Source organism: Gambusia affinis, linkage group LG15, assembly GCF_019740435.1.
Source record: "Gambusia affinis linkage group LG15, SWU_Gaff_1.0, whole genome shotgun sequence".
Taxonomy (NCBI): domain Eukaryota; kingdom Metazoa; phylum Chordata; class Actinopteri; order Cyprinodontiformes; family Poeciliidae; genus Gambusia; species Gambusia affinis.
In genome coordinates this window covers 13,190,224-13,217,575 of record NC_057882.1, presented here as the reverse complement: position 1 = coordinate 13,217,575, position 27,352 = coordinate 13,190,224, and the positions used below count along the sequence as shown (strand labels likewise).

The 27,352-nt window shown below is 38.7% G+C and overlaps 1 protein-coding gene across 1 annotated transcript in view; it reads left to right on the top strand.

Annotated features, from left to right (window-relative positions):
* Positions 1-27,126, top strand: part of ar (androgen receptor) — a 40,552-nt gene extending 13,426 nt beyond the window's left edge. Inside the window, exons 4-8 of the mRNA XM_044141246.1 lie at positions 8,786-9,064; positions 15,338-15,482; positions 20,231-20,361; positions 22,433-22,584; positions 22,837-27,126. Of these exons, the coding sequence (XP_043997181.1) occupies positions 8,786-9,064; positions 15,338-15,482; positions 20,231-20,361; positions 22,433-22,584; positions 22,837-22,995 (866 nt within the window). The 3' untranslated portion in view covers positions 22,996-27,126. The remainder of the gene's footprint in view (positions 1-8,785; positions 9,065-15,337; positions 15,483-20,230; positions 20,362-22,432; positions 22,585-22,836) is intronic.
* The last annotated feature ends 226 nt before the right edge of the window (positions 27,127-27,352 follow it).

Sequence of the window (27,352 nt, the reverse complement as noted above, 5' to 3'; positions counted from 1 at the left end):
TAACATGCATTGGTATTCATCCCCATTCACTTTTGGGTAAAATCCAGTGGAACCAATTGCCTTTGGAAGTCCCCTATTTAGTAAATAGATCCACTTGTGTGTAACGGGTCCCTAATAAATACAGCTATTCTGCGAAGCCCTCAGAGGTTTGGCATTTATGGAAAAGTGGCTAAAAGGAAGTCACTGTTGAAAGAAAACCATACAAGCCTAATTTCTTGTTTTTCACAAGCGTTGGTGGAGGTTCGCCTTCCAGGAGGACAGGGGGAAGGATTGGAAGGGTTTAGATCAAGGGATTTTCATTTGTTAGAATGGTCCATGCAGTCAAAGTTCTGACCTAAATCCAGTTGGCAATGTGACAAGATTTAAAGGTGACCTATTATGCTTCCTTCAACAGGTTAGGATAGGTCCATGGGCTATGCAGAATATGTTCATTACATTATTATTATTTATTTTTTTTTTTGCATAAACTCATTTTCAGATAATGAGATCTTAGTCTGCTCAGTTCTGCCTACTTTGAGTTTCTTTCAGGATGAGCTGTTGTAGGGCCTCTTGTCACTTTAAGTCCAATTAAGCTGCTGCTGGCCACACCTCCCAAACAAAATGTTTGAAAATGGCTGCAAATATATCTGCAACGAGACAACAATCATTTGGTTTGGCACAGAAACCAAACATATTTGGTTTCTGTGTCAAAGATGTACAGAATCCAAAGTTTATCTTTGTGTCCTGTGGCTTCTGAATGGCAAGTCAACAACAAAACACTTTTCCACTTTTGGCAATTTTCCACATTTTTCCACCTTTCGTACATACAGCGTTATGTACAACGATCACTGTATGTGCCATTGGAAACACATAGAGCGATAAAACCAGCTGACCAAATAGCAGCTCAGCTGGGGTTACTAGGTAACAACACAGTGTGGGATCCATCCGGTCTTTCTGGGTGGGCGTTATTTCAAAAGAAAGAATCGTCTCTAGATGAACAGTGCTGGTAGAGATCCCAAAATGTTTCCACAGTATTAACTTAATAAAAATGAAAATGTGTTTTTATTCAACTATCATTAATGTTTACTGTCATTTTTGCTTCAGCTTTACAATTATGTGCAACCTCATATTGGCTTATAAATTGTTGGGGTTTTTTTTTTTTTTTTTTTTAAGAAAATACATAAAAGTTTGTTGTTAGAAAGGGACAAAGTATGAAGAAGATTCAAGAAGTGCTATCCTGGAAAACAAAATCTCTTAAGACCTCCACATCAAACGTTAAAACTCACTGGCTGCTGATTCACATCACATTTTCAAGTTATCAGGTAACACAAGGTGACTTTTGCCTCAAAGTTTTCTGTGCAGTATTTGACAAACTCCACTATCCTGTCAAGATCCTCCAGTCAGGCTACTGTAAATGTTTTTCATTGTTCAGAAAATACATAAATAAAATGTGTGATGTTAAATAATTAAATAGTTATAAATGTGTGCTTTGCAGCTACTGTACAGGAGTTACTTTCCGTTTTTGGTTGTACTCCAAAATCATGAGATTCTTAGATCTTCTCCAGAAATAGTTACAAGACGGGTGGACGTTGTTTTTATTTTTCAGTGCGTCTGTTAATTTACAGAGCTCCTAAATCCCAGTCTTGTGTAACTCGGTGGGTCTAACATTTATTAGCTCTTAGCATGCCTTACTGCGTGATCACTGGGATTGTGGGTTACCTTTTATAGGTCTGGTTTTAGCATTATAGTCTGTCTTTTTGATCCCATCTGAGGGTGGACTTTGAAGAGAATGTAGAACTGTTCATTGTGGGGGAGGGGGAAAGTGTGTCAGCGTCAATATTTGTTTTTATTTTATTATTTTTTTTAAAATCTGTTTTAATTTGTTGGTTTGAGCACGAGTGCAATTAGAGGGTCTGCTTCCTTGCTCCTGTTCCCAGAGCTCCATGCTCTTTTAGAGCGCACGCCGCTTTCCAAGAAAAAATGCAACGCAGCAACAGCCCTCTGCTTCGTTTTCAAAGTCCTCTTGTAACTGTTCCATTTATTTATTTGTTTTTATTATGCCGTTTAATCCTTGAAGACAAGGTATATGCGACACCCCCCCCCCCCTGTCGTTTTTAAAAGAATGCCACATGGAGACATCTGCACTCAATATAAAAGCAACATGTCTAAGCAATTTACTGTCATCACAGACGGTGTCTTACATTTGAGGAATAACCAAAAGCCGTCCAGCTAACGGGAGATAAATCAGGAGCAATATTAAAAGACCCTCCCGTTGGAAATGTACAGCAGATGTTGGAGCTGGCAACAAGTTGTTCAACCATCAATGATGCAGGAGGAAAAACTCTGAACTTGACAAGAAGAATCACTTTGTGGCAGTATAAAACTTGGATTGTGGGAGTTTTTTTCTTTTTCGTCTTTTAAGTGCAACTGTTACTCTCCTATGTGACTTTTTGACTGAATGAAGTGAGTGGGGTTGCAGTCTGCTAGATAAACGTGACAGATGTTAATCTGAAGAAGAAGAAAAAGAAAAAAAAGAAAAACGGAGGCCCTCTGAAAGGAGAAAGGGGGTAAAAGTTGGATAAAATGCCTCCAAGCAGGTCTGGAAAGTTTTTGCTTTGCATTCCTTCAAACTCAAGATAATGTTGCGAAATAAAAATTACGAGGTGGAAAATTATTTATCCTATAATTTCAAAGCACGTTAATGCATCATTTTGATGATGTCAGCACAAGGAAGAGCTCTTTTTTTTTTTTTCTTAAAATGTAGTGAAGGTGAAGTGAAAGTAAGACATCAGGTAAAGTCTACAGTATGCTCACCTCTTGGTAGAAATGTATGCAAAGAATGAGCAGAATCCGGGCTTTAGGTTAACATTTAACCAGAGATGGTTGACCAGACAAAATTAACTTTCTCCTCTTTCTGTCTGAATCCCGAGATCTAACTCCTATGGAAAACCTGTGGGGTGAACTAAAGGGAAAAGAATGTCAGACAGGACTCTGGATGATCTAAAGCAGGGGTGTCCAAAGTGTAGCCTGGATGCCATTTGAGGCCCTCGGAAGGATTATTTTTTTTGCGGCCTGCACCAACAAATCATAATTCGGTATGAATTTTGCCTGCACAGGAGGCAGGTAGAAACTTGAAGGAAATTCTGTTGAAATGTTCAATAAATCCAAGGCTTTCAAATAGATGCATGAAAGTCTTCTTAAAACCTGGCGGAAGAAAGGAAGCCTTTTTAGAAATGAAGAGTATAAAGAGCGACCTACGCCCTTTCGTGTTGCTGACAACGCAGGAAATCTTGCGAAATTAAAGTTTTTGCATATTTAGTGAAATCAAAAATGTACTTTTTTGTGCCCTGTGCATGCCTTTCCCTTGACAATTTTGGCTTGTGTGGCGAAGAGTTTGGACTAAATAGATTGTGTAAAGGTGAAAGGTCAAAGATCTGTCTCTGTCTGCGTCTTATGAACTGTAATCAAAGGGGCCTGGGGCGGCAGAACAGTTTAAAAACAACAACGTCTTGACATGCACTATCAGATTTTTGTGTGAAATTACCCAACTGCAGTAACATCTGAATTTAATTTCAAATATTTTACACAACTTTACCAACATCCGTTTTCAATGAGTCTGGAGGAAAAAAATAATTAAACTAATTAAATTAATCTGCCCGTTTTTAGAAGCTAATAACATTATTTCTGTAATTTATTATTATTATTATTGCATTTTATACAGCATGTCAAACAGGTTCATAGAGTACATAAACTGCATAGTCACAAAAAGAATAAAGAAAAAAATTCTCAACCTGCAGTTAATAAAGCAAATAGATAGGACTAGTGGCTAGGATTATTAAATTAGAATTTTTGAAAAGCAATCTTCCAGTCATGCTACAGCAACAGTAAATTGTAATAACCTTTTTGCACCATTAAACAGATCGGTTGACAATTTGGGGGTTAAATGACTTGCCCAGGGCCACATCGACATGCAGCAGGAGGAATCTAGAATCAAATCCACATTTTTTGGATTACAAGACAATTACTTTACACACTCAGCTAGTGTCATCCCAATTAGAGCAACAACTATTTCCAAGTGACCAAATCATTGACCTGGATCAGTGGTCTCAAACTGCTACACCCCAGGGCCAGAGACCTGCAACTTTTATATGTGTCCCTTTCCTTACATTGTTGAGTTAAATGACAAATCTGCCTCACTAGCATCCAGTTTAGCTCTACAGAGCTCTGCTAATGAGCTGATATTGGAGCCAGGTGTGCAGAAGCAGAGAGACATCTGAAAGTTGCAGGACACCAGCACTCAAGGACTGTAGTTTGAGACCACCAATCTGGATGGAGCAAACAAAGCAACTAGGGCGATTGTGTAAGCTGAATGTGGGAGACTGATCAGCACATTATTAATAGTTCAATAAGTTAAGTAAATTACTGTCTTGGGGGAAGTAATGTGGTCTGCATCAAATAAATCTTGGCCACCGTTGGGAAAAGTTTGGGGGAAATGAAACACATTAAACTCAACAGAAGTGCAGTGAGAGTATTAGCATTTTCACACATACAATCTGGCAAGAACTCAATTTACTGGCACCAACTGGCTGTTTGGCCTTGAGAAAATCCCTTTTGGTAAGAGTAATTAAAACGGTATCCATTAGCTACGGAGCCAAGCGGTTGGCATTTGGAGCAATTGAAAAGTGTCATGTGGCGTGATGAAACCTTTTCTCCAGTTCCAGGGCGATGGGCACATCAAAATATGAAGACAGGCGTTTAAAGCGATTCCCATATTGTGTCAAGGGTTAGGACAGCTAACAGGTTGAGGTTTAAGGAAATTATGAGCTTAAAGAACTTGGAAAACCAGGGTTGTCCATCAACAAATTTTTGTCATTGATGGTATGGGGGGTTTTTCCCACGGTGACATCACCAGTTTTCATGGGGGTCAAACTGAGAGAGAATGGTTTTGCAAGCATGAGGGATTTTTCTCACACAAGTGAAAGTTAAGCGTAAAAAACCATAATGATTCATCATCCAACCCAAGTAGCATGTAGTTTTTGAAAACTCTTTGCAGTATCTTAAAATTTAAATGACTTCATAATTATCTCCTACTTATCCAATTGTTCCGTATTCCCAGCAACGGCTTTTGGTCGCAGTTTTATAGGTGATTCAAAGAATTTATAAAAGCAGAAAGTGAGGCAGACTTTTTAGTCTTCAGACTTTCCTTTCCTGTAGAAATGGCTCCCAGTTTTTTGTCCCTACTTTTAAAACTAGATTTAAAACTTTCCTGATGGAGGTTATGATTTGAATGGCTCAACTTAGTTTGACATACTATTAAAAACCTTACAATATGTATTCATCCATACCACTGGCAGCACCATTCTATCGCCTGGTTTTAAAAGCATTCACAGCAAACCAAGGGACGTGTAGGTTTGGCCGCTGAACTTTTTCTGCTGGCTAGTCACTTGCTTACATCAGAGTATGAAGGCGAGGCTATTTTGTTGATCATTTTGATGCTGATTCTTTTGTCCACCAAACTACTGCAAGATAAATGTTTTAAAAGTGGTGGGAACATGCTTTAGTTTTTGTCTCTGAGTGCTGTTAGCCACACAGACGAAGAGCCGCTGGTCATTCTGTAAAACACTAAAGGGGTAACTGAAGAGCTCCTTTCTTTCTGACTTCAGGATAATAGTCGTAAGCATGTCAAGCATTAAACACTCATCTTTATATCCCGGGTTCCAAATAAAAGTATACCTTTCACCAGAGGATGTCATATGCCTACAGCATCTGACTAGCACTTTATGAGGCAGGATTCATTTGTAGAAGAAATATCGACGTTGCTTTAACGTCTCAAGATCTTATGTGGTAAAACGGGATCTGAGTTTTACTCCTGATCTCTCCTGCTCCTCATTTTCTCTACCAGACTTTCAGGCTCACTACTGTGCGCAGGAAACCAATTTTCATTGCCAAACTAATACGATAATGATGTCTAGAACTTGGACACCAAAGCGGGAGTTAAGGTCACTCTGAGGCATTTCTGTAGACGGACGTGGCACTTAACTTATGGTGTGGGTTTTTGTTTTTTTTGTTGTTGTTTTTTTTTTTTCTTGTGCAGTCAGTCATTCTAAAAAAAAAAAAAAAAAAAGCACTGATATGATAAAGATGTTGATTATAATCATCACGAGGCTGGTAAAGGCACAGAAAATTTGCAGCCACTGAGGAGAAAATTGGAGATAAATCTTACATGTGGTATTTGATTTTGCAGCAAATTGAGCTTGTAATGGATCACTCTGCAGTTCCCTCACTGGGCATTTAAGCTGTCCACAATGAATCTGACTCCAGAGCTGGGTTTTCTTTTCCGTTTAGAGACCACCTTGTAAGGTGGTCTCAGCCGATAACATCTGGTATCTGTAATTTAACTTTTGCACTGAATTTGCATTAAAGGAAAAAGACAGCTCTTTGCTTTAACCGGTCCCTCATGTATCCCTGTGTGTGTTTATATTGGCTTCATCTCAACTATGGAGCACTGAAGGTTAGTTCAACCCAACCGATTCACACTGCGCTCTGCAAAGATCATAAACCTGTCAGTCAAAACTGAGGAAGGAAAAGCCGAGAGATTTTAATTAACTGTTTGCACCTGAAATGTTTGTTACTGGATCAGAGATAAGAAATGGAAATCCTAAATAATCTGCAATTTTCCCTCAGAAAGATTTAAGTCGTGTCTAAACCTCTCAGTTCAATATTTATCAAAGTGAACAACAGAGCCAGGCTACAGTTTTATAATGAGACATTTCTCACATTGCCTGCCAGAGGAATTGCATGACAATTAAAGATTATTTTTTACCCTCATTCACCACATTTGCTTTTTAACAAAGAAGCAATTTGCTGCTTCTTATGTAATATGTCTATTATTATCGTTGTTCTTAATACTTCAACAGATTTATTGTCTTTGAGTTGGATCAACGGGTTACGACCTTTTTCTCTGTGCTAGTTGGGCTGCAAAATAGCAAAACAACAGAAGCACTTGTTCTTTATTTTCCTCTGGGACTTGGTAACAATTTGTATTTTCCTGTAATTCTCATTCATTCGGGGGGGAAAAAAAAAAGAGAAAAAAAATGAAAGAAAGACATAAAAACAAGACAGATGCTGAATATGTCCATAGTTGTAACTTTTGGAAACAAAACTGTCACAGAGTGTATGAAGTGAGTGATTGTAAGTTGTGAAAACTTTGTTGTAAAATAGTGCTGGCAGATGCTTAGCGTCGTATTCTGCTCCGTTCGTATTGCTCATATCACGCGGCCGTCTGCTTTATCTAAATAAAAATTGCTCTCCAATTTGGTTCTTAAGTGCTGGATGCCATTTGGAGCAGCTGCTGCCGGATGTTCTGAATTCTTATTAGAGAGAATTTGATTCTTCATTATCACTCTATATAGAAAACAGGGAGATTTATTTTAAACAAACAAGAGATGCATTGTTTTCCAAGCCCTGGATACATTTAGTACAAGGTACAAAGAATCACAAATGTGAACCTGAAGTGCTCTAAGTTGCGTTGATAAAGCATGCTGTTCACAAATATAATTTATCCCTCTCTTTGTTAGTGCGGATCGACATGATGATGCTGGCTCTTCCAACAGATGAGCCTCATCTGTTCAGGGAGGTTTCTATCCAATGAGAAATGATTCATTACTTGAAAACATATTACTGGGCCCGGACTGTGGATTGTTAAAGAAAATTGATTGTTCTTTTTAAAGAAAAAAATAAACCCCACTTATTGGGAACATAGTTTGTCACGATTAAAAGAACATAGGACCAAAAACCCAGATGTGCAGGAGGCAGGATATGGATGCAAACTGTGATTTGATATCAAAACACAGGGAAACATCTCAAAACGAACCCAAACCCAGCAAACAAAGGCCAAGCAAACAAGCTCAGCGGAACAAATAACCTGATGTCGGTACAGAAGCAGCATGTACAGCAGGTAAAAATGGTGGTTGTGTGATTTGCAAATAGAGTTTAGCTGTACACAAAGCAGCTCAAGCTGCCAGATTGTCAACATAAATTTTCTTGTCTTGCCCTGAATTTTCAGTTGGATTTCTGTCAAGCAGATTATACACTTTGAAGTGTATTTGCTAGAAGACAGAAAGAAGTGCTCACTGTAATTTATGCCAACGAATTGCTCTATGGACCGTAATGGCTAACATAGTGTCGAAACACTCCGCCTTGTTATGCCGCAGGTTAACATCTTGAAGAGGTGCCAACTGATTCTTGCCCTTGCAACTCCTGCAGAATTAACAGACCACTTGGCTGCTTTTGTGGCTTTAACTACTTGATTTGATTAATGCTCTAAATCATGTCTTTTCAAATGAACAGTGAGAACTGTATCAGTCTCAGTATCTCTGCAGCACATGGAATGCCACAGTAATATATCTTGTATGATATCAGTTGCTGGCGAGCGCTACTACTTCTCGTTTGGTTTTGCCAAACAAACCACTGAGGCTTTCGCCAAACAACTAGATTTATATAGAAAATAAATCTAGTTGTCTTCACAAACCAAAACTAATGTCCTATTCTGACCATAATTTGTAAATTGAGCTAATTATGATGCAGTCGAGTTAAGATTTCTCTAAGTAGCGCCCATGTTTCTTCTCATGCTCAGCTAATATATTTGTAATTCAGACTAGAAGCCATATATAAGAACAGGTGGTCAGGGAAGAGCAAGTAACACCACCAATAGACATCTAGAGGCATAAAATATAGGATATGACATTAATAAAATAAAATAAAACAAACCATGAGAAACTATTGTCTATTCTCTTTCTACTCGTAGCACGCAAACTGAAGAAGATTGGACAACAGAAGAACCCAGAAGAAGAACATCCTGGACAGGAAGCGCCAGAAGTACCCCACAACATGTCTCCTAAGTCAGGTCCAAGCTTGAACTCCCAGATGGTCTTCCTGAACATCCTTGAGTCCATCGAGCCTGAGGTGGTGAATGCTGGACACGACTGTGGCCAACCAGACTCAGCTGCTGGCCTGCTCACCAGCCTAAATGAGCTGGGAGAGAGACAACTGGTCAAAGTGGTCAAATGGGCTAAAGGCTTACCAGGTAGGACACCAAAACAAACACACAAGACATCACAAATTGATTAGAATCCTTGAAACAGGATTAAGAGCGCATTCACATCAACCCTGTTTAGCTCAGTTTAATCAAAGTCTGGTTTGTCTGTCTACAAAGTCTGGTTCATTTGGGGAGGTATTCTAATTCTAATAAATTCTAGTGTGGCCCCCAAAAAATAAAAAATTAAAAATTAAAAAAAACCTGCAAACTCTGGTCCACCTAAAAACCTGGATCTCATTCAATTGAAGTGAACTCTGAATGCAAGTGGGCTGGAAACCGCTCCAAAAGCAGGAAGCAGACTTTGGTATGTGCAAGTCTAGCACTACAGGGGAAAAAAATGGGTTGTGGTCTTTTACCAGGGACAAAAGGGAAACCCTACAACTGATCAAAGCTGACACTACTCCATTTAGATTTACATTTTGTGAAGGAGGAAGTTACTCTGGTCTTCGGAGGTTTTCGTGTCATTTCCTCCTGTAGTTCTTTGTGCAGGTGAACAGGTTTTTAAAATTTGTTTAGATTGAGACGGTGCAGAGTGGAAGGGAAGCACGTCTGCTGGAAATATAGCAAATGTTGCAACTTTAATCCCAATCTCACAAAGTCTACCCAACCATCAGGTGAGAAAACACCCCAAGAATGTTTCATGGTCTCTGGAACCTTAAAAAACATTTAAATTTACTTTGATCATGGCAAATTTGGAAGAGGTTAATTTGTAAATGAAAAAAACCAGTTTCCATCCACAGGTTCATTCAGAATGTAAAGCACCTATGAAAATATCAAAACTCAATCTTAGAAAACTAAGAGCCAGAAACCAAAACACAGCCAAGACAAAGTAACAGTTCAAACAGATTTATTCGAGGAGTTTATTCAGTGCTGCTTAGATCTGTTTGCGCTGGATGGTCTGAAAAACGGAAACAGAGTTGAGCGATGGGATTGGAAGAGTACCAGGAAGCAAACAAAAAAAAAAAAGAAAGAGAAAAGATTTACCAGCAGTTTGGGATCCACAACCTCCAGAAATCCAGCTTCTGCAGGACTGGGAGATTTGTGAGTGGTTTGGCCTTGCGAGCCTCCGAGATGTTTGCTGGAAACACAGAGGATATAGAATCCACAATTTAAAAAAGATGTGATCCATAAATTGTCCAGAGGTTCTCAGACAGATGGGGGGAGAGGAACAATACAGAATATGATTGGCTTGAAGCTGGGTCATGGTCAGGTCAGACAGCTACAGAGGTTTAAAAAAAAAAAAACTTCCCTCACAAACTTGTACTGACTAGACAAACACACAGGCAGGTCGTTGATCTTATAAACTTGACCACAGTTCATAAAACAAACCTAGAAGGCTACAAAAGAGGATCAGACAATCTCACAGCAAGCTGATGAAGAACAGGTGTTTAAATAGGGAGCAGCACAGGTGATGACAATGAGCAATCAGCAGGAGCGGGAAGGAGAGTAAGTAGTAAGCAGCATGGATCATGGCAGAAAACAGAGCAAGAGCGCCAAAAACATAAAATCACACGAGTGTAAAAGTATCAAGACGCTGCTGCACTCTAAGATTCCAGGAAAAAGTTGGGGGGTTTTTTCCTGCTGCTTTTCTGGCTATTTTAGCAAATCACTACTGCAATCGTATCTCATCAGCATTGGGAGGCTTTTCTCACAATGTTCAGTCTTTTCTTATATACTTGAGTTGGGCTCTGCACCTCCACAATCAGTTGGAGCTCTGAGAAAACCCCAACAGTATTTTTCCTCATTAATCAGCAGTATGACGGTGTCCAGATAAAGGGTTTTCAATACAAAGAGCTATGCACTGCAGGGTACACCATCATGTGCAAAAACGTTACCCTGGCCAGAGAGGCAGGGGCATTACGTACAGCATTCGCTGCTAGTCTTGTGCGCTCCCAGTGATCAATGCGAACAAAATACACCGAGGTTGCGGATCCTGAAATAAGTTTTCATGAGTCATGATGCAATTAGTGTAAAATTACTCTTGGACCTTTCCCCCCCCCCTTCTCCTCTTTTTCTTCATTCCTCTTCACTAATTACACTGATAAGACTTCTCCCTGGCAGTGTGACCGATACAGTTTGCATTAAAACTGCAACCTGGAAAAACCCAGAAGTACCTGCACTCCTGCACACTTTGGTGACGTGTGCGCTTCTCCCCATGCGTCACATGCGTCGAACTTCAGTCCTCGAGGGCTGCTGTCTTGACATTTTTAGATCAGTCTTTGCTGCCAAACAACCTAAGTCAAATAATGAGGTCAATATAAGAGCGCTGAAGAACCTGGCCTGGTCCCAGTACTCACACTGCACCCTATGGCTCCCTATGAAGTGCGTCCTCCCTCCAAGTGTACATAAGGCTTCGAGTGCTCAGATTACAAGCGTGTAAAAATGGTCAAATTGGTACAGTAGGGTTACGTCATCAACAGGCGCCTCTGCGTCTTAACTACAACGTTCAAAATGACAGGTGTGGTCGCTGATTTGGAATTTGTACTGCTAAATATGATACTACGACCAGTTAGATTTTAAAAGTACAGTATAGGTACTTTAGCTGTCCAAAGTTAATGCAGGAAATATGTGGCTGCTCAAATGTTTTGAATATGGAGTACATTTCAATAGTATTCTCACAGTAGAGTCAAACGAAAATAATTTCAATGTGAAAACTGACAAACGCAGCTTGTTTGATGAACATTGCCATCATTCAAATCATCACATGCTGTGATGAATTGTGGGTAATACGCTTCCCCGAAGTCCACCGGGATGCTTAGCCGAAGTGTGGGTCCAGTGGGCGAAGGGGGCGAAGGGGGCGGGGCTAAAGATCACTCCGGAAATTTGGGACACAATGCACACTCAAACCCTTCAGCAGGAACGAGTCTTTGAAGGACACGAGGGGGGAAGTACGGGGACGGGGCCCTCGACTGCCTTCTGAGGAGCCAATTCAGCCATTTGTGCCATTCAAGTGTGTCGAGCCAGTGGCTCATCTTAAAGATGCAGGACGGCGTCTTCGAGGCCCAGGTCTTATGGCGTCGTTAATCCACTGAAAGCCCAGACACAGTAATTGACCTTTGTCTTTCTCCTTCTCTTTGTCCTCTTCCCTCCTGCTACATATATCCCCAAACCTTCTCGTTGATGTAACAAAAACCCATTTTGCATTCAAACTGGAACCTGAAAAACTCGCAACTACCTGCTGTTTAACAGGCTTTGCACAATTTAGTGCTGCGCACTCAGCCAATACCATTCTCTATTTGCTAGGTGACTGATCATGGTCCAATGTTTAGTAGCATTATGTTGTGGATTTGTTTTTTTTTTGTTGTTGTTGTTGTTTTTGTTGTTTTTTTTCCACTGCTGCTTCGTGAGATCCTTGTGGTTGCAGCCAAAGCAGTGACTAAGCACAATGTTCAAAGCATTGTGCTTTGAACATTGTGCCCCATGCATACTCTGCATGGGGCACCATAGATTTGCTGCCACAATGCTCCACCATGTAGCATAGAGGATCCGTATATCCTGCCACCACAATAATAAACCACAATGACCACCTTACAGACATTTTGTGCATGTTTTAGACAGTAGGGAAACCCTTTTTGTTGTGCAGGCATACACTGGTAACATGGAACAAACTGAGTTCTCGATGCCACAAAAACCACCTCTCTAGGTCCTTGTAAAAACTAAACCACCAAACTAAAATATCATGTAGTTTTGCCATTTATTTAACAGCGCAACATGTGAAACATTTGTGCTGAAATGTGTAAACGCACCAACAGCCTTATAGATTCTACTCGCTCGTGTATTTTACAGGAAGCCAAATGTTTGCAGCAATGTGTAGTTCAGGAATAATCACCATTTTTATTACTTTTAACGATGTTTTTTGTTTTGTTCCCATGTTTCCTATTTACCTCCTTCTGGAACAACGATCTTACATTTTACAGCGTTTTCTCCTCTGTGTGGCATGTTTATGTTTTTAATTGCGTGCCCTACCCAGTAAACCCCACAGGGTGCCAACTAAATGAGTTATGTTAAAGCTAGCTTACTATTGTGGTGCGACTGGCTCATGCTATCCATATTCAACATATTATTTATTGTTATGTTGTTTTGCTACAAACTGTGAATTTATCATATCATGCCAGCAACAGAGAGAATGAAGTCTTTCAGCTAAGAGTAACTCAGTTACACTCTAACTAACATTTGTTGAAGGTATTGTATTGTATTAATGTAGTATTGAGTTATGAACAGTGTTAACAGAATTTCTGCTTGATTTGGATCAGACATGATCCTCACTGAATGCCAGACAGCAGACAAAGCTCAGTTATTTTAAAAGTTTGTCAAATGCATATTGACAGAATTTACACGGGGAAACCGAGAAGTTGCCATATTATTGATGAAATCGATTCATTTTAACAGAGTTTTGCTTTCCACCAGGGTCTATGCCTTTGTGCCAGACATCTGCTAGCATGCAGGCGTTGGGTGGTAGGAGTGTTTGTCACAGAACTCAGCTGCTGTGTTAGGTTGCAGTCATAGTCACGAGAACAAACGGAAAGAATCAAATCAAAGCATTAAGACAAACACGTCCAAGCTACTGGACCGATCCGCAGAGCGGCGTGACACAGGCCGCCTTGTCACTGCTTGACCTGCCATGTCATGAAAGTTGTTGACCTTGCGGGAGTATTGCTTACATTTGATCAAATTGCAACCACTAATATTAATGCATTCTATCAATTTTTTTATGAGATAGACCCACATAAAGTGGTGTATAGGTGGGAAGTGGAAGGAAAATTGCTTTCAGAAGTCTATACTAATAAAAATGTGTGTGCCATGCGTGCTTTCAACCTCCCTTTGTCAACAAAGTGATTTATTTCGACTTATCTGAAGGCTGGAAAATAAATCCATATTTATGCTCTACTTTGTGCTAGTCTAACACATAAAATCCCAATAAAATTGATGGAAATGTGTTTTTAAAACATGCCAGCATGAGAAAAATTTCAAGAAGCATGAATTCTTTTGCAAAGCGCCGTAACAATGACCTGTATGAGCCTCCGGAGTGGTGGGTGGGTGATTCTTGGCCAGACGTGTAGTTGCTCCTTTGAGTTTACAAGTATTATAAAGATTTCCTTAGCCTCTCAGTATCCTGTGAGATGAAGCTGGTATGTGAGGGCTTCCAATTTTCCCTTTTTCTCCTTTTTCCTTCCTTTTCCCCCCACTCTTCTCCTTTTCTTCTCCCAGCCTTGTGTTCGTCCAAAACCGTCTCCATTTGTTGGAGGCAATGGGGGAGCAGTCCAAGCAAACTTGCCCAGATTTCATCGCTAATTTATGCAGAAAAGAAGACGTGACACTAATGTACTAAAATCTGAGACAAATGATGGTAACATTTTCATCAGCCAAAGTATTAAGATGCCATGCAACCTGTTGGTGCCAAGAGATACGAATGAAGTAGTTTAAATCTTACAGACTCCCAGGAGGAGTTTGTTGGGGTTTTTTTTCCTCTATTTTTGCAGTGTTTAGGAAATTAATAAGTCATTAAGTAATCAGTTAAAATAGTCTTAAAGGTGCAACTGGGTTTGAATTTATTTGACAGATAATGAAAATAAGATTTAAAGCTGCAGTTTGTGACTTTTATTAATTTTTTTTTTTTTCTACATATTTGTTGAAACTGTTACTGTCTTAACGGTATGTTATAAAAAAAAAACATCTGTGAAAAAATTGAGCTCCTTTGCTTTCTGCCAGTCCTCCCAGTGCTACCTAGAAATAACCAGTCAGAGTCAGGAGGAGGAGCTTAGCGCTGTCAATCACAATCCGGTGTGCTGCGACTCGTCCCCATTATTACTTCCCGCTCTGAGCTCTGTTACGCTGCAGCTAACATAGCCTGTCAGGAATGCTAGGCTACTTAGCATGACCACCGATGTTGGCAGATAAACAGTTTTCTTGTTGGGATAAGTTGTTTCTCTGCCATTAGCACATTTAGCAGTGAGTACATGAGCATAATTGACAGCAATAAGACCCTCCTCCTGGCTCTGATTGGTTGTTTTTGGTCGGGAACGGGAGCAACAGGGAGGAGGTGGAGGAGCTGTATCTTTTTACAGATTATCTGTCTCATAAACTGTAACAACATAGTGGCAGCTTTAACAAATAGTTTAAAATATTCTGTGTAAAAGTTACAATTATGATTTTCAATTTTTCTTCAAAATTCGGTGTGTTGACTACGAATGGATTGCAATGATTTGAGCAGTGTTCTTCTAATGATCAGGAACAATTATGACTTGTAATATTCATCTTTAGGCTTCAGAAATCTCCACGTGGACGACCAGATGACTGTCATCCAGCAGTCCTGGATGGGGGTGATGGTGTTCGCCCTGGTGTGGAGGTCCTACAAGAACGTCAACGGCAGAATGCTTTACTTTGCACCGGACCTCGTCTTTAACGAGTACGTATCACTCTGAATATCTCAATTCTTCCCTTGGAAAGGTTCATTGTGTTTAGTGATCGCTCACATTAGTGGAGCTGTTATTCTCATCTTCCCTGATCTCTTTCTGTAAATAGATTTTTCTGCTCACATACAAACACAAAGGCTTCCAGGTGTTGACAGCGTAAAGCAGGAGGGTTTTTTTTTTTTCTCCCCCTTTTACAATCATGTGGAACCAATTTGCCTTTTCTTTGTGTTCTTTTGTTGCTGAGAAATTAAAGTCAGGAACATTTTTCAGTAGTAAGACTCATGGCTTTGTGCTGAATCAGATTGAACTATCTCAAGAAAAAAGTGTTGAGGTGAGTTTGGTGTGTTGCTCTATTAGAGCACACAACTGGAAGTACAGTCATTAATTTAACTGTATATTCACATTGCCTTGCAAATGTAGTCATTATTGTACTTTTCAACATTTACTCACATTCTGAACACAACTTCAGTGTATTTTAGAGGGACATTTACAATAGTCCCTCTAATAGATATTGGTGAACTGGAAAAACTATAACATGGTTTTCACATTTTTGTACTAATAAAATCTGAAAAGTGTGTGGTGCATTTGTAGTACACCTCCCCATAATAATGTGTTTTTCTTCTTGCTGAGATTTCAGCTGAAGATCTTCTGTTTTAGTTTTTTTAGTAGTTTTGCACAAATTAAATTATCGCAAAATAGACGGCAACAGGATTATATGAAGAACTGTCCTGGGGGTTCTTGGGAAGCCAATGGGCAGACAGACATTGAAGTGCGGCATTAGGATGATCTATTTTATAAAAACATACGTTTTTGTAAAAAAAAAAAAAGGGAAGAAAAAATCTGAAAATCCAAATACTCAAGAGGTGCAACGCAATAAAAACAAAAGTAACGAACATAAAAACACAAAGAGATTAACAGCAATAGCACAAATGGACCTGAGAATGGATAATAAAAATAAAACCAAAATACTTAGACAAGAACAAGACAAGAATAGTCCAAAGAGAAACAAATAAATAATAAAATGAAGAATAAACTATGAAACTAGACATGAACCAGGTTGACAAAACTCAATGAGCAAGGAGTAAAAAAATCAACAAAAAAGAAAAATGTAAAACTACAAATCTAAAATAACCCATAACAAAAACCACAAACCAAAATCCAAACACACAAAAATCCTGACAAAAACATCTTGAAGCAGCACCGGATTCTCACAGTGGGGATGCTACATTCAAAAATTTGTAAAATGTTGGAATGTCCATTCATTTACCTTGTGTCATTTTTCAAAAATGACACAAGGTAAATTGTAAAATCATCACTACTGATCAGGACACTTGTAGTCTACGCTAAAATATGTCTACAAATTGACAACATGGAAAAAATAAGATCAAGGGATATTTTGCTTTTTAAGAAACTGATAATGCGTGTTATACTGTACAGCCACAAATGTTTCTTATTAACTGTAATGTAGCGTGAAGGAAGCTTCAAAATGCCTCAACGTGTCCGACTGACGCTGTTCAATCAGACAAACAGCAGGAAATGTGAGAATTTATTGGGAGCTTCAGTACAAAATATAGTTTTACAGTGATTACAATTTACATAACAAAAGACAAAGCACTGGCTGTTATTATTTTATGCTGCACTAAATCCAAACCTAAACAGTGAATAATAGATTAAGATGTTCATTAGTGTGTTAGACAGCTGGCTATTGGTCTGGACCTTAATGAGCTGTCATTGACAAACTGTGGCAAACCTTAATGAACCCAGAGGGCACTGCACACGGCTCCAGAAATCCTCTCTCAGTATGTGAGAGACTGATAAGGTCAATCAGAAGACGGTTACCAACAGCGTCAGCTGCTTAAGGTGAATCTACAAGCTTTTCAATTATGAGTTTTTTCAAACTCTCTGCTTCTGCGTTTCAGCTCAGGTTCTGTTTAATATTTGAATGCAAGGTGCCAGATTTTTTTATTTATGTATTTATGAATAAGACGCTGTAACATCTGAAACATAACAGGAAAAAGACACAGACATTACCGTAGTACCGTACCGCAGTTTGAGATGAACACTCTTAGAAAAGTAAAAAAAAAAATTAAAAAAATAGGATTGTGAGGAATTTGTTCACTTCAGATCTTTTGACTTAGTAGCAACATTCAGTCACAGCTAAGATGAAATATAGTTAATCTGATTAACCACAAATAATGTCCAACTATATACAATCTTCTTCACATTTGCATATTTACTTCTTTTAGTTGTTTAGTTTTTTCAGATGGATTATAAAGACATCAGGAGAAAAGTACACACATCAGTTTTCTTCTGCATATCCAACTTCCTCCATGTCTGTAGACGAAGTTTCAGGGCTGTAACTTTGACCCATTTTCATTCAAAAGAAGAAAGAAAAACAAACATCCAGGTCTGGCTAAAGCTTTGCTGACAAATAAATTCTGGTCTTTAAGAACAAAAGCAAAACTGAAAATGACCAAACTAGCATCAGACCTTCCATGAAACACGGTAGTGGCAGCGTCTTTATGTTGGGTTACTTTTTCTCCAAAATGAAAATTTTGTCGTTGTTGAAATCGATAAATGGTTCAGATTCAAATGCTTTGACTCAAAACCTTTAGTTGTTTGTTAAATAACTAAAGATGAAGAGAAATTAGTTCGTCATCTTTCGTTCCAAAGACGACTAATTACTGAAATATGATCCCAAGGTGCTCCAGATGTTATTAGATATAGTTAAGATTCATCTGTTAGATTATTTTTCAATTTTTACCTTTTAAAATTTTTGTTGTAGTCTTTTTTAGTAGGATTTATGTATATTTTATTTTAAATGATGACCCAACCGGCTGCTGTTGGGTCATCATTTATAAATGCAAGATGTTTATTTGTTGTTGTTTTTTTAATTATTATTATTTAATTTAGTTAGTAGGGAAAATGCACATTAATAGCTGTAAATGCGCCAGAATTTGTCAAAAGGTTATTTGTCGTCTGTAGTCACTGGACACTAATTTACTGCTCTTCAATCAATCAATCAATCAATCAATCAATCAATCAAATTTTATTTGTATAGCACATTTCAGCAGCAAGACATTTCAAAGTGCTTTACATCAGAACAGACACAAAAACACAATGCAACATAGAATGAGAATTGATTACAATTCAAATATAACAGCCTACCAAATGTAGCAGCAATTTATCATTTAAATATTGCACATATATATATATTTCAGTGAGTGTTGTGGTTCTGTGTGTAGAAACACTCTGAAGTGTCCGACCTCTAATCGGTATTTGTAAGCTGCTCAGGAACGAAGGTTTGACTCAGCAATCTGAAATCTATAATAATAATTTATAAATGAGAGTGAACACTGTTTATAAACAGCATCTGCAGATTCATCTGAAACAAAAAAATTGTGAATGCAGCGCGGCGGGATGTGGCTGCTAAAGAAAAAAACAAAAAAAACAGTCAGTGGTGGAAGTGAAAAGAGCTGATGACGGCCGGATCAACCTGGATAAAAACGACCTTTTTTTATTTATTTCTTTACACATAGTTTATAACACCAAAGCCTTTTCAGTGGGAGGTTTCCCCTCAGATATCTGCCTATTCAGACAGAGTTGAAGAGTTTTTAGTCTGAACCAGATGTTCCTATTCTAATCTAAACACACACTTACTGTACAGTATGTGGTTCCACTTTAAACTTCAGTCACTCCTGTTTAATCCAGGAATTTCATAGCCTGGTTTGTTTATTTATGGTCACCATTAAAAAAGACTAATGTGAAAAATTATAGCTGTAATATAATAAAAATGGTTCAACAGGTTTTGCTTTTATGCTCACTAAATAAAATAAATACAACAGAAGTAGGCCCCTGCAAAGATGGAATAAAACTCAGTGTGTTAAACAGTCCAGTATTTTCATTTTATTGCACTTGCTGAGTCTTTTGTGGCTTTGATGCAAACTCGCTGGCTGCTCCGGTCTGCTCTGCAACACTGTAACATTAGGACTTCACACCCACCTGCATCATACTGACGTCTTCCTTTTTCGCATTTTGTCACAATTTGACTTGGGTTGCATCAGAGAAAATTGATAATTTGCGTAAAGCGGAAGGACAACAGATACGTGGTCTTAATTTTACTGGACTGCACAGAGATTGCATGTTCATATGCATACAGTCTCACTGACGTTTGAGGTTGTGAGATCACAAAAGCGTGAAACAATGTTTTAAAGGTATGAATACTTTCGCCTGTGACTCTATATTGGCAGAACATTTGTCTTTCTTTCCTTTTTTTCCAGCTGGAGTTTCTCTGGTGACATTTCTATTCCAATTAATAAACTCAAACTCATTTCACTTTTATCGGCACAGTTGAGAAGTGTGAACGAAGTTTGCAATAAAGGCAGAATGATTTCATTTCAGCAAAGCTAACAAACTTTGATGGCGCTGTATTTTATTCATTTTGTTCGAGGCGAACACTGAAAATTCAGTCATTTCTCTTCGACTCGAAGCCAAAGGCAGGTGATGGGACGGCGTCGCTATACGCTGCGTGTTTTTAACATTTTGCCCCAGATGTTAAGGATTGCAGTGCATGAAGCTCTTTCTGTAAATGTGATTCAGAATCCCTGATAGGTATGGATGTAACCTCTGACACTCTTTCCTGTCAGAAGTTATGCCTTGCGGAGAAAATGTCCTCACCTCTCGGAAATTGAGTCGCTTCCATTAGTTTACACCTCTCATTCTGACCTCTTTGCTTCTGCAGACATCGGATGCAGATCTCCACCATGTATGAGCACTGCATGCGGATGAGACATCTGTCCCAGGAGTTTGTGCTGCTGCAGATAACGCAGGAGGAGTTCCTCTGCATGAAGGCCTTGCTGCTCTTCAGCATCAGTAAGTACTGTAGTGCACTGGAATAGCATTTACAGATTTTTGATTATTAAACACATATAATCCAATTCAACTTTGCAAAAGAACCCAGGTGTAGGCCTGTTGTCTTAATTTAATGCTCCTGATTCAGCTGTAAGACAGAAATTTGGTGACAAAGACTTCCCTGAGACTAAGACTGTGTTTACACGAGACCGCTGACTGGAAACCGCTGGTATTTTCGAATGCTAATTGGGAAAAAGTTCCACGTTTAGTCGGCACCGCCAAGACACATTGAGTCAGCTGTAGTTGTCATGCCAGGCCACTGTGTGGCGCTGTGATTTTAACACGTCATCGAAGGTGCTTTGGAGCCAGCGCTTCCACCTCACTAGTTTTCACTTCATTTAGAAAACAATAACTCATCTCCCATGCACTAAGCTGAGCAGGCTAAGTTAGCACAACACAGCACAATGCTATCCGTGATTGTTTTTGTTGTTGCGTAGAATAAAGTGGCGTCATGTTGCTGGATTGCAACACATCACAGTTCAACTGTAGAGCAGCTCTGTGGAAATGGGGCCTAAAAGCACTGATGACCAAAAAAAAAAAAAAAAAACACAAAAATGTGTCTCACATTTACCAAAATAAATCCCCAGCGATTCTTAAGACTCTGTGGAAAATATTCTGTAGACCAACAAGACAAAAGTAGGACTTTTTGGAAGGTGTTCATCTAATTACGGTACATTTGCTATAAATCTAGCAGAAATTTTTTTTTTATGTCATGCTGACAATCAAACATGGCGGTTGTCATTTTATGGTCTTTCGCTGGTTTGCAACTTCAGGGTCTGGATTGCTTGTCTTAACCGATGGAACCACAAGTTCTGCTACCTGCCACAAAATCCTGAAGAAGAATCTTCGTTTGTGACCTTAAGCCTTAGCACACAATAATCTGAAGCACACCAGCTCACCAAGTTTACCTCTCAATGACCTAGCCAAAGTCCCAACTTAAATCCCTTTGAGATGTTCTGGTATAAACCCCAAACATGCTGCTAATGCTGGAACACCCCGCAGTGTGTTGGAGTTCAAATGAATTGGCAAAGAAGAGTTGGACAGAAATTACCCCAAGGTGACTCAAAAGACTCATTGAGAGTTACAACAAAAGCTTGACGGCAGTTGTTGGCTCAAAAGATGGCACAACCAGTTCTTAAAGGAGACCAATTTTGCAAAATTCATATTTTGCACAACTTTATACTTCCATTTGGATCGGAGCTTGTTCCAAAAGCGGGTCAGCACTTAACAAAACCATCCTGCCATTTTTTGGCAATAAACTCATGTTTTTTGGTGTCTGGAAAATGAGCTTGTTCCACAAACTACCCGAATGTTAAGTCACAACGGACCAGCGCTTTGTCATCACCTAGCAATTCTAGTCGAGCCCAGAAACTCACGTTGCAACCCAAGATGAGCTCCAGCACATTTGATCAGCTGGTGCAATGTCTACTGGAAAAAAAAAGTGTTTTGTTGTTGACTTACCATCCAGAAACCACTTGTTGCATTCTTGTTGGTTGTGCACGAGGCTCTACTAATACTTTTCAAAGTCGTACAGTTGTATAAATGCGCATATGTTTGCAGCTATTTTCATTGGCGAGTGTAAACATTGAGTTGGGGGCGTGGCCAGCAGTGACTTATTTGAATTTAAAGTGACAGGAGTCCCTAGAACGATTCATTCTGAAAGAAGCTCAAAGTAGTGAGAACTGAGCAGACTAAAATCTCATCATCTAAGAATGACTTTGTGCAAAAAAATTTAAAATACTGGCAATTTTTTGTATAGCAATAGACCTAGACCTCGACCCGACTTATTTTGTTCACCGAGGCAACATAATTCACCTTTAAGGTTAGGGAGACTTGTTTTCTTACATTAGGTCATGGTGGTTTGGATCTCTTGTCCCGTATGCAATAAAATCATCATCTGAGAACTTTATTTCGCACTAATCGAGTTTCTTGTATGATATTGAAACGTGTTTGTTGATCTGAAACTTTAAAGTGTGACGAAAATAAAAAAGCAAGCTAACAGTCAGCTGATGGACTGGTTTTGGTTCTACAGTTCCGGTGGAGGGCTTGAAAAGTCAGAAGTACTTTGACGAATTGCGGCTCACCTACATCAAAGAACTGGATCGCCTCATCAATTACCAGATGACCACAAACTGTCCTCAGAGGTTCTACCAGCTGACGCGACTCCTAGACTCTCTCCAGATGGTGAGACCGAAGAGCTCAAAAAATTGAAAAAAAATAAAAAATAGAGGGAGTTGTGGTGAAAGGGTGGCAAAAACAAGGGGGAGAGAGCTGTGGCTGAATAACATTAAAAGTTTTTATGGCAGCAGACGGCAGAGGAATCACACGAAAAACATGTGAATAAAGCAGGATCTGCTAACCTAAAATGACTCATCACCACACGTAGTAAATTTCATCGACATGACATAACCGATTGCCCGTTCTCTTCTGTTTCAGACTGTAAAGAAGCTCCATCAGTTTACCTTTGACCTGTTTGTTCAGGCTCAGTCGCTTCACACGAAGGTCAGCTTCCCCGAGATGATCGGGGAGATCATCTCGGTGCACGTTCCAAAGATCCTCGCAGGTTTGGCCAAGCCAATCTTGTTCCACAAGTAGGAGGATGAGTTTTTGTTTTGTTTAGTTTTTTTTTTTTTTTTTCATTAAAAATGAATTAAGTGCTGCCTTCATGAACTTTAACAAAGGCTGTGAACTGTTTCCCCACATCGTCTGTCTGATTGCTTTCAGGCGTGTCCTATTAACACTGTTTTATTGCTCAAGTTTTTTTGTTTTGTTTTGTTTTTTTTTACACCTTTTATATATAGTTAAGATTTTTTTTATTTAGAACTGGTCAGGCTTTTATCTTAAGAGCTGCAAGGCCTCATCTGCTGACAGCTCAGCAGTTTCTGGGTGGAGAGTGTGTCTTCTACAGATGGAGAAAAGTTGCCTGGTTTTAAATGAAGATTATTCATAAGGTTAAACAACACACAGCAACACAGTTATTTAATTGTGATCATGAGTCTAATCCTATCATTTAGGGAAAAAAACTGTTGGTTTATGATTTATAAAACCATCAATCCCATGTAAAGATGTGCGAAAAAAACAAAAGAAGTTAAATCAATGTTTTGTTACAGCATCATATTCTCACAATAAAAATCAAACATTTAATTTAAGTAAATGTGTACAGTGGGGACTAAAATACCACAATCGTCGGTAAAACTGCTGATTATGCTGTATACGACCTCCCCTTGCTAATAGAAGAGTCATTCTGGTGGTTGTCTTTAATGTTAGAGATCATTATTAATAAGCCACGTAAATAATAGTGTAACGGTAAAACGAACTCCTTCAGCAGTGACTTGCTTTTTGTCCATGTGTAAGAAGTTTTTACACCAGCAAGAACATTTTTTAGGGTTTTTCATAAACTGACCTAAAGTATCTGAAATCACTCATGGCAACAACTGTTACTGAAGATTGGAAGAAAAAAAAAAAAACAACAACCCCAAAACAAAACAAAAGTAGTTTTTTATGTTTTTGACTTGTGTGTTGTTGTTTTGTTTTTGTTTTTTTGTTTCCCAGCCTCTTAAGTAGTGTTTAACTTAATTACAAAAACATGTATGACATCCTGTGGAAACAAAAAACTGTTAAAAAAAAACAAAAAAAACAAAACATGTTGGATGAGTTAGGATTTTCAAAGTAGTATCTTTGCGGTTGGTACTTTTGGGTCTTATTCATCAAAAAGCTGATGTGGATTTGGGTGTAGAAATGATTGAACGACCTTGTGGGATTTAGGAGGCTAATTGGCCAATCCCGGCATACCAACAGTCTGGTGTTCATTGTGGATTCATTTATTTATCTCTGAAAGGGCAATATCTTTAACAATCAGAATTTGCAGGAAACGCCCCAATTTATTCACAGCTTCAGTGGCCTCCACCACAGAATTTGCGACGTAAAATGAAAGACATTTTTGTTTCTTTTATTCCTTGTTTTTTCAAGTTGGCCAGTGTGCAGTTTGATCTTTTTTTTTATTTTTTTAAATTATCCTTCCCATACTATTTAACACGACCAATACAACTTTACCTGGCCTTTGACGTATGTATGTAGTTAGCCTCTCTCATCTTCAGAGTTATGAAGAAAAAAAATCATTAATTAAATATAAATATATAAGCTGGAATCTTGCACTGTTTAAAAAATAATTATTGCACTACTATGATGTGACGAATCTCTGGCGCAGCTGGATTTCTCCGCTGCGCCCAAAAACACCGCCTTGACAAACCCGCAGACACGATCCGACCTGCAAACCGTTTCTGACAACATGGAGGGAGCTTGCAGATTTTTTTTTTTTCCTTTTTCTTTTTGTCGGGCTCCCACTGGCTGCTTCGCTCTCTCTCTATGATCAGCCTCATGCCAGACCATGTACCCGAGTTCAGCATTGACGTGTTACATTACAGCACCTGACTCAGCCTTTTGCTACACAGTGGAGGCCTACAAACCAGGAAACTGCACGGTTATTGCTGTTTTTCTTGGAGAACTGTTTCCCAGCCCTTCTGGAGTCTGTGAAATTTGCGTTAGGAAATGAATCAGACTTTGAGCTCAGCCTCACCGAGCATCTTTTAAACAAGTTTTGCCTTTTCAGACGAGTTATGATGCAACAATTGCCGCAACTGACACTTTGTGCATGCCTGACTGTAAGTAACTTTTTATCTGTAAGCAGTAGATATTTTTAGCAACCGATATCACAGCCAGAACTTAACAAAAAGAAACAAAAGAACAAAGTAACGAGGGGGTAAACAAAAGAAAGCGATAAGAATTTGCCCAGAATGACGTGCACACCTTTTTCTTTTTTTTTCTTTTTTCTTGTTACCATCAGTGCTTTAATGAAGGAAATAAAAATAAAAATATGGGGTGAGCAGCAATTTACTCAGCATGTTGAAAATGTAGCATCCAGAACAGACAAGTGAAGAATTAGGAATGCCAAAGATCTGAAATTTAGGCGTTGGATGTCCCAGCTGGAGCAACAAATCTAAAGCCAAAGCCAAACGAAAGCTGGAAGGTCTCACATGAAGAGTGTGAAAGTCCTTGACTGGCTCTGCAGAACCTCTGGTGATGAAAACCGAGAGACGGAACGAGTGGAATGTCCTGAAGATAAGCCATCCCCAAACACAACTTAAAAAAGAAATGGTTCACGGAGTCAAACACAATCAGAAGGTTTCACATTTTGTTTTATTTAAAAGCAATGTAAACAGTGAATGACGAGGCATTTTGTATATACAACCTGGTCAAGGTGCATCTCAATAGGAATGTGGTTGAAAAATGTATTTATGTCAGTAATTCTGTTTAGGAGTGATTACCAAACAAATTTTGTATTTTACAGATGTATGTATATTTCTGTCAATTCTACTGAATGTGTTGTTTTTGCTGAAGAATTCCAAAAATATATATTTAAAAAAAACTCATTTGATCAAGACCAATTTTAAAAAAACGAACACGTTTTCGATGAGAAGCTCTCGTGTTGTGGCCATGCAGTTGAGAGTGTTAATGGAAGGTTTAGCGGAAGGTAGAACTTAAACGTTTCACTTTTTAGACTGAGTTACTGGAATAAATCATTTTTCCATGATATTCAAATTCATTGATGTGCATCTTGATGTGCAGAACAATGATTAAAACCCAAGATGGGAGAATATATCCAGCTTTACTGCTTTCATTTATCAACCTGCACATGTAACAGGTCATAACTACTCTATTACATAAATTATTTAGCTTATTTTGCAGTTTTTAGTGGTCTTCAACAGTGTTCTATTAGTATGTAAATTAAATAATTCACTTTACATTTTCTAAGCTGGTAGTTGCATGCCTTATGTGTTTTTATAAGCGTTAAATGTAACTTTTAGCTTTACAAATGCACGGACATTCATATGGTATCCCTCCAGTAATCTATTTATTGTGCAATTACTGGTTGTGTCATCGTTGTTCTTTGTGCGGGAGATTCAGCAGAAGGAAAAAGAACACGGAAAGGTGGACGATGACGTCTAGTTTCACCTTTTCTTTTGTTTTGGATCGCGTTCACTTCAGCGTCAAAGTGGACGGTGTCTTTCTTTCATATTTGTCTGTTCGAAACAAATGTGTTTCAAGTCATCAAAATGTGACTTAATGTATTGGCTGGTGAGGAACGCTGTTCGATCGAAACATTTTTCAACATGTAGCTGTTTGGTAAACATCCGTCGAACAGAGGGATATCAGACAAGCGACCGATTATAACGTTTCCTGAATGCACTATATTGTTAGGGTTTTTCAAAAAAAAGAGAAAAAAAAAACGAAAAAAAAAACAAAAACATTTCTGTCATGATTGTGCTTTTATCCTATTTCAGCTTTGTCATGCATCATACAGGGGGGAAATGAAGGCATTAACTGTGTGTTGCACACAAAGGCGAGTCCTGAGGATGCATGTGGAAACTTTTAATACAAACATGGTTTTATCAGTCAGGGGGGCGGGGAAGTGTTTGTATTTTTTAATTTCTAAAAGAGAATAGCTGGTAAGTGCCCACTGTACTGCATATTGACAAGGCTCTTTGTACATTCTACAGTAAATGTATATATTGATCACTTTATTGTGTGTTCTGGTGTTCATACACTTTTCAAAGAAATCTCTTGTATGATTTATATCCTTTGTGACCTGTGTTTTTATGCGTGGTTTTTTCTAATATGTAAAGTTACATCACTCTCTGAGGTCAATTAAAAGAAGTCAGACTGAAACATGGACTCTTGGTTTGATTCAACACAAACAACAACACTGGGGAACACAGCATCTTACAGTCTGACGTGCATTTTATTGTGGTTTCATGTGATAGACCAAACACAAGTAGGGCATAACTGACAAGTGGAAAAAAACCTGTTTATAAAAACCTGAACAAAGAGTAACGCAGAAAGTGTGATACGCCTTTACAATCATGGCTGGAAAACTTATCATGATTAAACGTTT